Genomic DNA, 14,516 nt, shown 5'->3' with positions numbered 1-14,516 from the left:
TCTACTGCATCTGCTGGCTCGGGGTCTGCGTTTGGCATGATTGAGGTAAGCACCGCGATGATGCCATGCAATTGAGTCTTGCTACTGAGACACGGAATGCGATTAAATGTTGCTACAGATTTACGCACTTCTCTTTTGCTTTTCATATACACGTGTACCTATCTGTTGTGTATGTACGGAGGCAGTATGCTTAGGTTCTGCGAAAGTGCTCAACACCTGATTCAGGCAGAGCAGCGTACATTATCGTTTTCTGATGATTGGTTCAGCCATGCAACTCTGAGTCACAACGGAATTTGCCAAGGTTTCATTATGTGCCTTTTATGTATCTGTTGTGATACACATCCGCCTGTCTTTTTGAGAAGATGCTGGAATTATGCTCCCTGTCTTGCTATTACTCGGCCACTAAATGTTAGTAATTGTGATAATTACGCTGGCGTTCTTGTCTGTCGTCCCTGTCACTGTTGTGTTGATGTTGGAAAGCCGGATGAGTGCCCCACGCCACCATCAGCAAGAATGGGCAGGTATGGATCTTGGGATGGTGGTTCCGAATCATCTGGTCTGAGTCCTATGGGTCTATCGAGTGGCACGCCGCCGATCAACCGCTGCGCCTCGCCTATCTTTCCGCCTCTTCAAAACCCGCCATCGTTGCCACCTCGCCCGGCGTCCCCTAGTCCACAGCGAGCTAATACTAATCTTCCGCCGGCTATTCCTCCAAGACCGGGTAAGCTGTGTTGTGTTAGCTGCTTGTCAATGCTTGGGCTAGGCTTCTGGCACAACTTTTTAAACTGTTAATAAGCCCTTACCGTGAGTGGCCTCTGAGCAGCACGCCAACATATCTCATGCAGCCCCTGCAGCCACTATGCACTCATCGTGCAACCTTGTGCTAAGCTAAGCATGATGCCGGAATGGATAGAACAGAGCAGTGCACGCATTTCCAAGGCCGTTGGAAGCAGTTTTTGATTCGTCCGGCCGTACCATCACAGTCTTTCATGGTGGCGACACATGACCTCAGCAATACATGTACCGTAGTTCCGCGCATATACGCCTATGGGCTAATATACGAAATAATGCATTTTCCGGGGAAAAAATTAGTAATAATGGTTCGTTTTTTAGCCCTGGGCCTATATTCGAATTTTGAAGGCAGCTGGCACGCGAAAAAGTACAAGTCCGTGCGCGGTTGTCCGCCTACCGTAGGTACCGGTACTGGTAATGTAGTCTGCACTGACATGCTGTACTATCGGTTCCGTAACGGTGTTTACCCAAACACCGTGGGTCTGTTTATTAGCCCATGGGCCTATAAACGGAGGTGGGCTTATATCCGGATATAGGCCCATGGGCTTATATGCGCGGAACTACGGTAAGCATGCGTTGGTGGCCATACAGTTGGTCGGGTCTTGACCAACTGATTTCACGTTTAAGGCAACACGTTTGAATGAACGTGCGCGGACACAGTGATGCGGGCAATGCCTGCCTGCATAGCACCTGCTCCTTCAGTAATCTACATAGACGTTCTTCTCATACAAGGCTGGTACATGCATGTGCGAGAATGTTGCCTCACTGCATTCTGTATTGCGATGCGTTTGTTTATGGCTTTAGACCTGTGTGCAACCGACTCGGTAAATGGCAGAGGGCCGCAAGGCATTGCCACACTGGCAACGTCTCCTCTTCGTGTAAGTTTGGAATGCTGCCATTTAAGTCACGGGTGGGGCATCAGATTTGCTGGGGTCTGGTATGTGCAGAAATCACACTTTTTTCAATAGGCTACAACATTTCTAAGTGTGTTTACTGTTTTCACTCTGATGGTGGGCCATGGCCGAAAATCTGGTGAACACATTTAGTGACGTATGCAGCAAAGAGACCGTGTTGAGTGTTTGAGTTGAGGGACCCTGGGGCTGTGTTGAGTGTTTGAGTTGAGGGACCCTGGGGCTCTACTTACCTGTCCAGATTACTCTAATTTCAGAAATTTTAGGTGCTCAATACTTTTGGTATGCCTGAGGGCAAACTGAGGCCAGGTTAATAATAATAATAATAATAATTTTTTTGAAAGGATTGGGAGAACTTCAAATTCAATGGATCAATTGGGGGAGTGAACTGCCTGAAAAGAGAAAAAAGCGCCAGACCCACCAGGACTCGAACCCGGGACCTTGCTTGTCATGAGCAATGCACTGAGCTATGGGACCGGGCTGAACCCAGAAGGCGCTGACAAGATTTTCACTTCAAAGGCAGCTCACAACACGTGCCACACATACTGATGGCACTTGGGTCTTTCTCCCTCCCCCAGGGGACCGTGGTTGGTCCCCTGGGGGAGGGAGAAAGACCCAAGTGCCATCAGTATGTGTGGCACGTGTTGCGAGCTGCCTTTGAAGTGAAAATCTTGTCAGTGCCTTCTGGTAGTTCAGCCCGGTCCCATAGCTCAGTGCTTAGAGCATTGCTCATGACAAGCAAGGTCCCGGGTTCAAGTCCTGGTGGGTCTGGCGCTTTTTCTCTTTTCAGGCAGTTCACTTCCCCAATTGATCCTTTGAATAATTTTTTTCTTCAAACTTTTCCCGTTTGTCTCTTTCCCTCAAACAATAATAATAATCAACGCAATAAATAGAGTAAGCTGCGCACTCAGTACAAACACCATTAGCAAAACTTGTCTTCATGTAAATAACTAAGCTTGTTCCTAAACGTTTTCGTCGCCATCTCATCAGAGGATTACTGGCAAATCAAAACTAGCTCTAAACTATACGCACAATGCAAGTAATAATTTAGACCCTAACTAGCGCGAGAAAATGAGTAATAATAATAATAATAATAATAATAATAATAATTCAAAGTATCAGTCGGGGAAGTGAACTGCCTGAAAAGAGAAAAAAAACGCCAGACCCACCAGGACTCGAACCTGGGACCCTGCTTGTCATGAGCAATGCTCTAACCACTGAGCTATGGGACCAGGCTGAACCTAGAAGGCGCCGACAAGTTTTCCACTCCAAAGGCAGCTCACAACTTTTTTCTCTTTTCAGGCAGTTCACTTCCCCGACTGATACTTTGAATTTGAAGTTCTCCCAATCCTTTCCAAATTAAATCACTTTCTTTCACCTCTGGTAGTTTCCAGAAACTGACCGTGGTTGGTCCCCTGGGGGAGGGAAAAAGACCCAAGTGCCATCAGTATGTGTGGCACGTGTTGTGAGCTGCCTTTGGAGTGTAAAACTTGTCGGCGCCTTCTAGGTTCAGCCTGGTCCCATAGCTCAGTGGTTAGAGCATTGCTCATGACAAGCAGGGTCCCAGGTTCGAGTCCTGGTGGGTCTGGCGTTTTTTTTCTCTTTTCAGGCAGTTCACTTCCCCGACTGATACTTTGAATTTGAAGTTCTCCCAATCCTTTCCAAATAATAATAATAATAATAATAATTCTCCCTCCCCCAGGGGACCGTGGTTGGTCCCCTGGGGGAGGGAGAAAGACCCAGGTGTGCCCTGTATCGCACCTGTGGTACATGGACGACATGAAGCTCTTCGCCCGAAACGACAATAATCTGCTCTCCATGACCAATGTTGTGGAGTCAATGGGCGACTGCATTGGTATGCATTTCAACCCTTCAAAGTCTAGCTGGCTCACTTTGAAACGGGGGAGAGCCCAGAGCGATCAGCAGTCTGCTCTCCAGACACTCCAGGGTCACGCTATTGCTAAGCTGCAGGCGGAGGAGTCCTACAGGTACCTTGGTGTCCCGGAATCAGCACATTTTCACGCCACCAAATTGAAGACCACGGCAAAGTCTGAGTTCGGCCGCCGCCTTCAATTGATATGCTCGTCTCAATTGAACGCCAGGAACTTGGTCAAAGCCATCAACACCTTTGCCATTCCAGTCATCCTCTACTCCCTGTGCATCGTTGAGTGGACAAAGGCAGAGATAGAGGAACTCGACCGACAGACCCGCCAAGCACTGTTTAAAGAACACGCCCGCCACCCCAAGGACTCTGCCGCCAGGGTCCACCTGCCTCGTGACATGGGTGGTCGAGGAATTCTATCATTCCGGGACCTCCTGGATAGAACCCGTGTCCGGGTGGCGCGGTACCTACAAGCCCACCTAAACGTGCCACTGTTGGCTGCTGTTAAGCGCCATCACGACAATGATGTGGCACCGTCAAAATCAGTTACACGTCAAGCCTCCAGACTTCTGGGTGAACTTGACCTACCCGACTTGGAGACTGCCACAAAAGTCATTGTCAAGAAGGCCGTTGCTCTCCGGTGCCTGGCCGTTATCCAAGGTAAGCCTCTCCATGGCCAGTTCTGGAGACGAGCTTCTGATGCTGGCTTGGACCTGGGCTTGAGTTTTCGCTGGCTGAAATCGCCAACGATCAGGCCTGCGACAGAGGGACTCTTGCTGGCTGTACAGGATCAGGCCATTGCGACCAGGCACTATCAGGTCACGGTCATTGGACGGGGAGACGTTGTGGACATTTGTCGAGTTTGCGGCACTCGCGGAGAAACAGTTATCACATTGTGGCCTGTTGCCCAGCCCTAGCCAAAACACTGTATATCGAACGGCATGACACGCTCGTCAAGTTGGTGCATTGGGCACTATGCAAGCGGCATGGTCTGGGTCGGCCGGGAAGCAACCCGCTGAAGCATCATCTTGTGCCTGTCACCGAGAATCTTGACATGAAGCTCCTGTGGGAGTTCAATATCCCAACGGATACGCAAGTGCGCCACAACCGTCCAGACCTGGTGTTGCGGTCCAGCACACAGGTGCTGCTGATGGATGTCAGTGTTCCATTGGACCAGAATGTTCCCACAAAAATCGCCGAAAAAATAACAAAGTACGCTCCCCTCTGCCAAGAGCTGCGGCGCATCTGGCATGTGGATGATGTCCGCGTTGTGCCCCTGGTTGTTGGGGCGCTTGGTGGACTGACTGGTGTGTCCCTGTCACACTTTGTGTTGGCATTGGCAGGCACTCTGCGCATTGAAAGGGCTCAGCAATGTGCTATCCTGGGCACGCTGAACATTGTCAAGTCCGTTCTTGGCATTCGGCTCCTCATGTTACGGGTAGAGCTAGTCCGTATAAACCTCCATTACCAACCACACAACAAGCCGACCTGTTTGGGAGCTATTACGCGTTGTATTTCCAGGAGATAGGCAACAATTGCCGTATGCAATATGCAATATTCTGGTCCAATGCCAGAGCTAGTATTGCAAGCACCGCTGTGCGTTAGTATGGCCAATGCCGACACTAACTGGGGCAACAATTGCCCGGCGAGAATTCAGACGTGTCAATACACGAGCATGCAGTAGGGATACACTTGTGGGCGAATGTAGGCGCACTTGGCTCAATGCCGGCCTGCCCACGATCCCTACTGTTGAATTCAGATGTGTCAATACACGAGCATGCAGTAGGGATGCACTTGTGGGCGAATGTAGGCGCACTTGGCTCAATGCCGGCCTGACCCACGATCCCTACTGTTGAATTCAGATGTGTCAATACACGAGCATGCAGTAGGGATGCACTTGTGGGCGAATGTAGGCGCTTGGCTCAATGCCGGCCTGACCCACGATCCCTACTGTTCTCCCTTACGGGATGGCTTAAAGGATGCACTTGTGAGCGAATATAGGCGCACTTGGCTCAATGCCGGCCTGACTCACGATCCTTACTGTTCTCCCTTTCGGGATGGTTTCGAATGGAGTGCTAGTGAGAGATGATGGGGTGGGTGGTGGTGATCAGAAACTGGCCGCGGTAGTCAAACAATTTGACCGTCAGCACAGCAAAGCGAAGAGCAAGAAACAACAGCATGGCGAATTGGAGTAATGCGCATGCTCCGCACAGTCCCGTGCGGAAACGCGGGAATTCGGAGTGCGTGCATGTTATGCATGTACAAGTGTTGCTTATGGCAAGGATGTTGGTGTGTTGCTAACTCCACTTACCGTGCCATGCACGGAAACTTATATTTACCAACCACACAACAAGCCGACCTGTTTGGGAGCTATTACGCGTTGTATTTCCAGGAGATAGGCAACAATTGCCGTATGCAATATGCAATATTCTGGTCCAATGCCAGAGCTAGTATTGCAAGCACCGCTGTGCGTTAGTATGGCCAATGCCGACACTAACTGGGGCAACAATTGCCCGGCGAGAATTCAGACGTGTCAATACACGAGCATGCAGTAGGGATACACTTGTGGGCGAATGTAGGCGCACTTGGCTCAATGCCGGCCTGCCCACGATCCCTACTGTTGAATTCAGATGTGTCAATACACGAGCATGCAGTAGGGATGCACTTGTGGGCGAATGTAGGCGCACTTGGCTCAATGCCGGCCTGACCCACGATCCCTACTGTTGAATTCAGATGTGTCAATACACGAGCATGCAGTAGGGATGCACTTGTGGGCGAATGTAGGCGCACTTGGCTCAATGCCGGCCTGACCCACGATCCCTACTGTTGAATTCAGATGTGTCAATACACGAGCATGCAGTAGGGATGCACTTGTGGGCGAATGTAGGCGCACTTGGCTCAATGCCGGCCTGACCCACGATCCCTACTGTTCTCCCTTACGGGATGGCTTAAAGGATGCACTTGTGAGCGAATATAGGCGCACTTGGCTCAATGCCGGCCTGACTCGCGATCCTTACTGTTCTCCCAAAAATACAACATGACCCAAACAGGATTTATCGGCATTACTATTTACAGCAATAGATGCGAGCGCCGTCCAATGCGGCTGCCCATTAGCATAGTGGGCAATGCGCTCTACGTACCAGATCTGGAACAACGCTGCTGGCACTGATCAGTCCCTGGTTGTAGCTTGCCCTGGCGCGGGGGCGACAAGCGTCCGGAGCGCTGCAGCGAAGTGTATGTCGTGCTGGAGCTGTCCGCCAGGCCCTGGCGGATGAAGTACATGGTTGCGTCGTCAACTGCTGAAGGGTGAACTGCGCTGGTTGTGTCGGCACTGCGTCGGCAGTTGGGCTGCGAGTCCAGAAGCGTCGACAACCTGACCCAAACAGGATTTATCTACATTACTATTACACTACAATTGATGTGAGTGCCGTCCAATGCGGCTGCCCATTAGCATAGTGGGCAATGCGCTCAACGTACCGGATATGGAACAATGCTGCTGGCACTGATCAGTCACTGGGTATGGCTTGCCCTAGTGCGGGGTGACAAGCGTTCGGAGCGCTGCAGCGAAGCGTATGTTGTGCTGGAGCTGCCCGCCAGGCCCTGGCGGATGAGGTCCATGGTTGCGTCATCAACTGCTGAAGGGTGGACTGCGCTGGTTGTGCCGGCACCGCTTTGGCAGTTGGGCTGCAAGTCCAGACGCGCTGACAACCGGACCCAGACAGGATTTATCTGCATTACTATTACACTGCAATTTATGTGAGTGCCGTCCAATGCGGCTGCCCATTAGCATAGTGGGCGATGTGCTCGAAGTACAGGATCTGGAACAATGCTGCCGGCACTGATCAGTCCCTGAGGTTGGCTTGCCCTGGCGCAGGGCGACAAGCGTTCGGAGTGCTGCGGCGAAGCGCATGCCATGCTGGAGCTGTCCGCCAGGCCCTGGCGGATGAGGTCCATGGTTGCGTCGTCAACTGCTGGAGGGTGGACTGCGCTGGTTGTGTCGGCACCACTTCGGCAGTTGGGATGCGAGTCCGGCAGCGCTGACAACCTGACCCAAACAGGATTTATCTGCATTACTATTACACTGCAATTGATGTGAGTGCCGTCCAATGCGGCTAGCCATTAGCACAGTGGGCAATGCACTCAAAGTACAGGATCTGGAACAATGCTGCCGGCACTGATCAGTCCCTGAGTGTGGCTTGCCCTGGCGCAGGGCGACAAGTGTTCGGAGCGCGGCAGCGAAGCGCAAGTTATGCTGGAACTGGCCGCCAGGCTCTGGCGGATGAGGTCCATGGTTGCGTCGTCAACTGCTGGAGGGTGGACTGTGCAGGGTGTGTCAGCACTGCGTCGGTAGATGGGCTGAGAGTCCGGAAGCGCTGTACTCGAAGACGAGTAAGAGACTTAGCAGGATCATTGCAGAGTCGCCGTTGGGCTGAGAGTCCACATCAGCCGGTCTGTTGAACGGAAGGGGGAGGATCTAAGGCCAAATGGTGGTGCCTTATCTACATGGTACGAACCTTCCCAAAAATGCCAAGCCGGGGCCAGACATGAGGGGAAACAGGCCAAAGCCGCCAGGCATACTTCGTGTCAGCTTTAGAGAGGAGAGCTCAGCATCAGGGACCTAAATTTCCGAGCCATCTTCAAGATTATGGGCTGGTGCGAAAACAGCTCCGGGGGGGGGGGGGGGGGGCCTGGAGGGGTGTGCTGCTGCGTAAGTCGCACAATACGTGCTCCATGCGTCGCGAACCTCCTCCCGACTAAAGTCTCCCAGGCCAGGGATGGGGCTGCAGTTGCCTCGGCTAGGTTCTGCTCCGCTGCCGGAGCGGCCAAGTCCTCGCGTACGGTAGTCTGGAGCCAACTTCAACTCGAGCAGGTGAGTCCGCGGAGTAGGTTTTGTTCCTGTCGGGTCTAAATAATTGCGGGATGCCAGTGCGTTTCGCAGCTCAGCAGAGCGCATTTTGGCTGGACATCGCTCACTGACAGAGACATGGTTGATCGGATATTGATCAGAAACTGGCCGCGATTGTCAAACAATTTGACCGTCAAGGCAGCAAAGCAAAGAGCGTTATGGCTGGACATCGCTCACTGACAGAGACATGGTTGATCGGATATTGATCAGAAACTGGCCGCGATTGTCAAACAATTTGACCGTCACTGCGTCAGCGCAGCAAAGCAAACGGAGCGTTTTGGCTGGACATCGCTCACTGACAGAGACATGGTTGATCGGATATTGATCAGAAACTGGCCGCGATTGTCAAACAATTTGACCGTCACTGCGTCAGCGCAGCAAAGCAAACGGAGCGTTTTGGCTGGACATCGCTCACTGACAGAGACATGGTTGATCGGATATTGATCAGAAACCGGCCGCGATAGTCAAACAATTTGACCGTCAGCGCAGCAAAGCAAAGAGCGTTTTGGCTGGACATCGCTCACTGACAGAGACATGGTTGATCGGATATTGATCAGAAACTGGCCGCGGTAGTCAAACAATTTGACCGTCAGCACAGCAAAGCGAAGAGCAAGAAACAACAGCATGGCGAATTGGAGTAATGCGCATGCTCCGCACAGTCCCGTGCGGAAACGCGGGAATTCGGAGTGCGTGCATGTTATGCATTACAAGTGTTGCTTATGGCAAGGATGTTGGTGTGTTGCTAACTCCACTTACCGTGCCATGCACGGAAACTTATATATACCGCATTTGCTTTGACATCCATGAATGTGCAGTATGACGGTCCTCACAACCTGATTTTTCTCTTGCCATTTGAGTATGTCCGGCATTCATCTCTTCCTTTATTTCTATTCCTGTACTGGTAGTCCATTTTTGTGATTACTCTTTTTGTATTCGAATATGTCCTGTCCTCCTCCATCTTTTTGTATTCGAATATGTCCTGGCCTCCTCCATCGTTCTGCTTATTTCTGTCCGTCTCTCAGTTTCTGCGTCGGCTTTCAATATTTTTGCTTTGGTTTTTACAATCCTTTTTGCTTCGGTCTTCATTGCGTTGGCCATTTATCTATTTTTTTCTCTCATTACCCTTGGTCTCTTTTGGCCCGGTGATGGGGTTCTTACCTCATGTCATGACAACGTGAGTGAAATAAAGCCAACTCCATAATAATGAAGTTGGTTGCTCCAACGAGGAGCACACGCTTCTTGCCGAACTTGACACTTGACTGACTCACGACTGCCATCCGGAGCACACCAGGAGCACGTCGCACCTTCCGCTCGGCAAACCTGAAAGAAAGCACCACTCCCTGCTCAATACACAGTGTTTCGGGGAATTCACCCCTCATCAGTTGAGCTTGAGTAGGCTGAGGAAGATTGTGCCTGAAAAGCACCACTTATATACTGCTCTCCAGGCCAAACCATCACCAGGGATACAAACTTACAGAGACGCTTTGTTTCCAGCGCGACAAACACCTCGTGAAGCCCCAGGTAGCAGCGTGAGTCAGAGTCGCTCATGGAGTTGTGCTAAACAGACGTTGAGAGCCAGTATAGCTATTCACAACGCTGTCACCTCCAACAACTAGTCGCACGTCCGCGTGAGGGACAACAATACGAACTTAGAAGTTGCGACTTCGGCGGTAATGTCATGAAGTTGGTTGCTCCAACGAGGAGCACACGCTTCTTGCCGAACTTGACACTTGACTGACTCACGACTGCCATCCGGAGCACACCAGGAGCACGTCGCACCTTCCGCTCGGCAAACCTGAAAGAAAGCACCACTCCCTGCTCAATACACAGTGTTTCGGGGAATTCACCCCTCATCAGTTGAGCTTGAGTAGGCTGAGGAAGATTGTGCCTGAAAAGCACCACTTATATACTGCTCTCCAGGCCAAACCATCACCAGGGATACAAACTTACAGAGACGCTTTGTGAGTCAGTCAAGTGTCAAGTTCGGCAAGAAGCGTGTGCTCCTCGTTGGAGCAACCAACTTCATGACATTACCGCCGAAGTCGCAACTTCTAAGTTCGTATTGTTGTCCCTCACGCGGACGTGCGACTAGTTGTTGGAGGTGACAGCGTTGTGAATAGCTATACTGGCTCTCAACGTCTGTTTAGCACAACTCCATGAGCGACTCTGACTCACGCTGCTACCTGGGGCTTCACGAGGTGTTTGTCGCGCTGGAAACAAAGCGTCTCTGTAAGTTTGTATCCCTGGTGATGGTTTGGCCTGGAGAGCAGTATATAAGTGGTGCTTTTCAGGCACAATCTTCCTCAGCCTACTCAAGCTCAACTGATGAGGGGTGAATTCCCCGAAACACTGTGTATTGAGCAGGGAGTGGTGCTTTCTTTCAGGTTTGCCGAGCGGAAGGTGCGACGTGCTCCTGGTGTGCTCCGGATGGCAGTCGTGAGTCAGTCAAGTGTCAAGTTCGGCAAGAAGCGTGTGCTCCTCGTTGGAGCAACCAACTTCATGACATTACCGCCGAAGTCGCAACTTCTAAGTTCGTAATAATAATAATAATAATAATAATATGTAAAAAGGCGACGTGGAGACAATAATCTTAATAATGCAATGAATATAACTAAATGCGCACTCATATCACAACCATGGGGACGAATCATGTATTCCAGAACGTTTTCTTGTCACAATTATCAATGGAATTCGTGACTAAAGAGAATGATGAAACTACGATAGGATTTATACACTTGGAGTGGAACAGCGAGGATACAAGCATAGTAAGAAAAATAGCACAAACCTAGGAACAATTTGCACAGGTAATAAACTATAGGTGAGGTGAGAAATGATAGGAAATTCAGCAAGTGCAGTGTGACAATGTGACGATGATGAACCCGGTGGTCAGTTGCTGGGAGAGCCGACGACAGGTGAAGGTGGCAGCGATGATGAAGAGGACGATGACGATGATGGTGCAGATGGTGTGAAGGACGGTGGCGGTCAGAAACCAAGTGAAGGCAGAGGCGGTGAGAAGAAGAAGAATACATCGGCAATTAAATTGCATTTGTTGTCTAACCCCGTGTGTCGTGAAAGTTATGATGATTCTTGGTTCAGTGTTGTTCGTTCTGCAAGTAGTTTCAAGCAGTTGAAAGTTCTAGAAGCAGTCTACGTTCGCATTCGTGATCCAAATCTTTGTAAACAAAAAGATAATGTCACCGCACTTACGCTATTCCAGTAAATTCGCACTCACACACACTTGCACATGCATGTCCATTGTCACACTGCACTTGCTGAATTTCCTATCATTTCTCACCTCACCTATAGTTTATTACCTGTGCAAATTGTTCCTAGGTTTGTGCTATTTTTCTTACTATGCTTGTATCCTCGCTGTTCCACTCCAAGTGTATAAATCCTATTGTAGTTTCATCATTCTCTTTAGTCACGAATTCCATTGATAATTGTGACAAGAAAACGTTCTGGAATACATGATTCGTCCCCATGGTTGTGATATGAGTGCGCATTTAGTTATATTCATTGCAATAATAATAATAATAATAATAATTAACGCAATAAATAGAGCAAGCTTTAGAGTAAGCTTTTTAATAATAATAATAATGTCCTGGTGGTGACAGTCAATTTTTTCTTCAGACTTTTCCCGTTTGTCTCTTTCCCTCGAACCAGTTAATATTTTATGACTTGGGGCTCCCCGCGTGCTAGTTTGTACGTGAAGTGTGTGGGTTACAGTGAGGGCTGCGTCCCACCCGCCTGTGTGGATTCACAGGAAGTGTGAGTTACGAAGTCTGAAGAAAATGTTGAACGGCCTCTGCTGGGATGACGACTACACCATAGCTCAGTGGTTAGAGCATCGCTGGCTACAAGCGAGGGTCCCTGGTTCGAGTCCTGGTAGTGACAGTCAATTTTTTCTTCAGACTTTTCCCGTTTGTCTCTTTCCCTCGAACCAGTTAATATTTTATGACTTGGGGCTCCCCGCGTGCTAGTTTGTGCGTGAAGTGTTTGGGTTACAGTGAGGGCTGCGTCCCACCCGCCTGTGTGGATTCACAGGAAGTGTGAGTTACGAAGTCTGAAGAAAATGTTGAACGGCCTCTGCTGGGATGACGACTACACCATAGCTCAGTGGTTAGAGCATCGCTGGCTACAAGCGAGGGTCCCTGGTTCGAGTCCTGGTGGTGACAGTCAATTTTTTCTTCAGACTTTTCCCGTTTGTCTCTTTCCCTCGAACCAGTTAATAAGAATAATAATAATAATAATGTAGAAAGGAAAAAGACATTATGGATACGAGTTAAGAGCAACTCTCCATCACTGTAACATGATGCTTTATACAGTCAGAAAGTGCAATAACTAGGCACAAAACTGACAGAGTACTGAGATATTCGACATCCTGACACCTAGCTTCAACACAAATAAAAGCACCCCGAAATTTTGTGAAAGTACAGTATGTTGCTGCCTGTTCCCTCTGTATGACCATAGCAGCTGGTGTTGGATTTGGTGTTCTGTTGCAGTCTCTGCCATCACACATGCCACCACCGGTATCACCGCGGAGTGCAGCATCACTTCCCGTGAACCACTCCTCCATACATGGCGGGAGTTCGCCTCTCTTTCCCCGGCAGAGCTACGAAAACACGAATTGTGAGTTCAGTATGTACACATGTATTTGTAGCTCAAGCCGGGTGCATTTTATGGATAGCAGCAGCAAAATTCCATCCCTGGAAATGCCATGACCGAAGGAATCTCCTGCAGAGAGTATGATTTCAATTAGATTTTTAAAAGATCTAGTTTTCAGTGAGAAAATGACAGCTGATGCTATTAAGAACTGGACTTCATGGAGCTTTTGCAGACCCCGCGACCAACCTGCTCACAATCGAGCTTCCTTCACTGCACGACTGCCACTCCGTGTTCTGGCGGACACAGGTGCTGCCTCCATTTTCCATGCAGGCCAGCTCTCTTCTCATCACCGTCTCCTTTATTCTACGCCGAGTCCCCGAGTCCCTACCATCTCTTTGCTGATCGAATGGTCGCTCAATTGAGTAGCCTTCCACCATTTTGACTCCTTGGTTTCAACAAGGCCAATGAGGCCATCGTTGATACTCTCTTCTCTCCTGATGGTAATTGGTCAACCTCCAAGCCACCCAATTTTTCTTGAAAATAGTGCAGCCCTGACCCCAGGGAATACTGGCATCATAGTAGTTCTTGCAGGAAGGTCCATACTTGGTCTTAGATGATTCAGCCTGTGCAGTATATTCTACAGCGCTGCCTTGTTGGCCTTTTCCGTCTTTTCAAGCAGTGTGCGTGTGTGTGTGTGTACATGCTTTCTTTTCCTAAATACAGTGCCATCGCGCTTGAGGTAACGGCGACGGCTTGCTGAATGCTACTACTTTGCTCACTCATGGGTAGTGAATGGTCTTCACTTTGCCCTGGTGCTGGCTAGGTACATGCAAGAAGAGATGAACGCCTTGCTCATTCCGAGCTCAGAGACATTCCAGTCGTGAGTGATAGCTGTGTAAGACACTTCAGCTGGTGCTGATCTTGATTCGCTAACCGTCTCTGAGTTGCAGAGGAGGGTCACTAGGAAGGACTACCGTTTCTGAGATGCCAATGCGTTCAGAGCTGCATTCGTGCTGCTTGCAGTGCAGTGCACATTGCATGCCTTCCATCACCTGCCTCCACTGAGCCTCAAGTATAAATAGACACATATCTATAGCAACTTGACTTCTAATTTTAATATATCAATTGCTACACAAATTTGAATTTGCTGCAGTTTCTTTCTTAGCATTCTCCACACAGATGGCAGCGTATTTTACAGATTGTTATTTTCACTTGAATGCTAGCAGATACTGCCAGCTTGCTTAGTTATTTCTTTCAGGATGTTTACTTTCCTTTTTGTCAATGCAAGACAATGCTAACCTTCAGTCCCGAGGATGTCACGCGACGTGCACCTCGCTATAAGCCTATGACCCAATCTCCCCTCAGTGAAGGATGCCACAGTATGATTTGCACAGCCGGGTACGGTGATCGGGGGCGGCCC

At 49.7% G+C, this 14,516-nt stretch overlaps 1 protein-coding gene across 1 annotated transcript in view; it reads left to right on the top strand.

Annotated features, from left to right (window-relative positions):
* Nucleotides 1–14,437, top strand: part of LOC135815578 (uncharacterized) — a 20,977-nt gene extending 6,540 nt beyond the window's left edge. The window contains exons 8-12 of the mRNA XM_065328891.1: nucleotides 1–45; nucleotides 481–721; nucleotides 1,597–1,670; nucleotides 12,994–13,120; nucleotides 13,820–14,437. The exon at nucleotides 1–45 is cut by the window's left edge and continues 132 nt beyond it. Of these exons, the coding sequence (XP_065184963.1) occupies nucleotides 1–45; nucleotides 481–721; nucleotides 1,597–1,670; nucleotides 12,994–13,120; nucleotides 13,820–13,839 (507 nt within the window). The 3' untranslated portion in view covers nucleotides 13,840–14,437. The remainder of the gene's footprint in view (nucleotides 46–480; nucleotides 722–1,596; nucleotides 1,671–12,993; nucleotides 13,121–13,819) is intronic.
* Nucleotides 14,438–14,516: the final 79 nt, after the last annotated feature.

Source organism: Sycon ciliatum, chromosome 4 (assembly GCF_964019385.1).
Source record: "Sycon ciliatum chromosome 4, ocSycCili1.1, whole genome shotgun sequence".
Lineage (NCBI taxonomy): Eukaryota > Metazoa > Porifera > Calcarea > Leucosolenida > Sycettidae > Sycon > Sycon ciliatum.
Note: the sequence above shows the minus strand (reverse complement) of the source record. Positions and strands in the feature narration are given on the sequence as shown.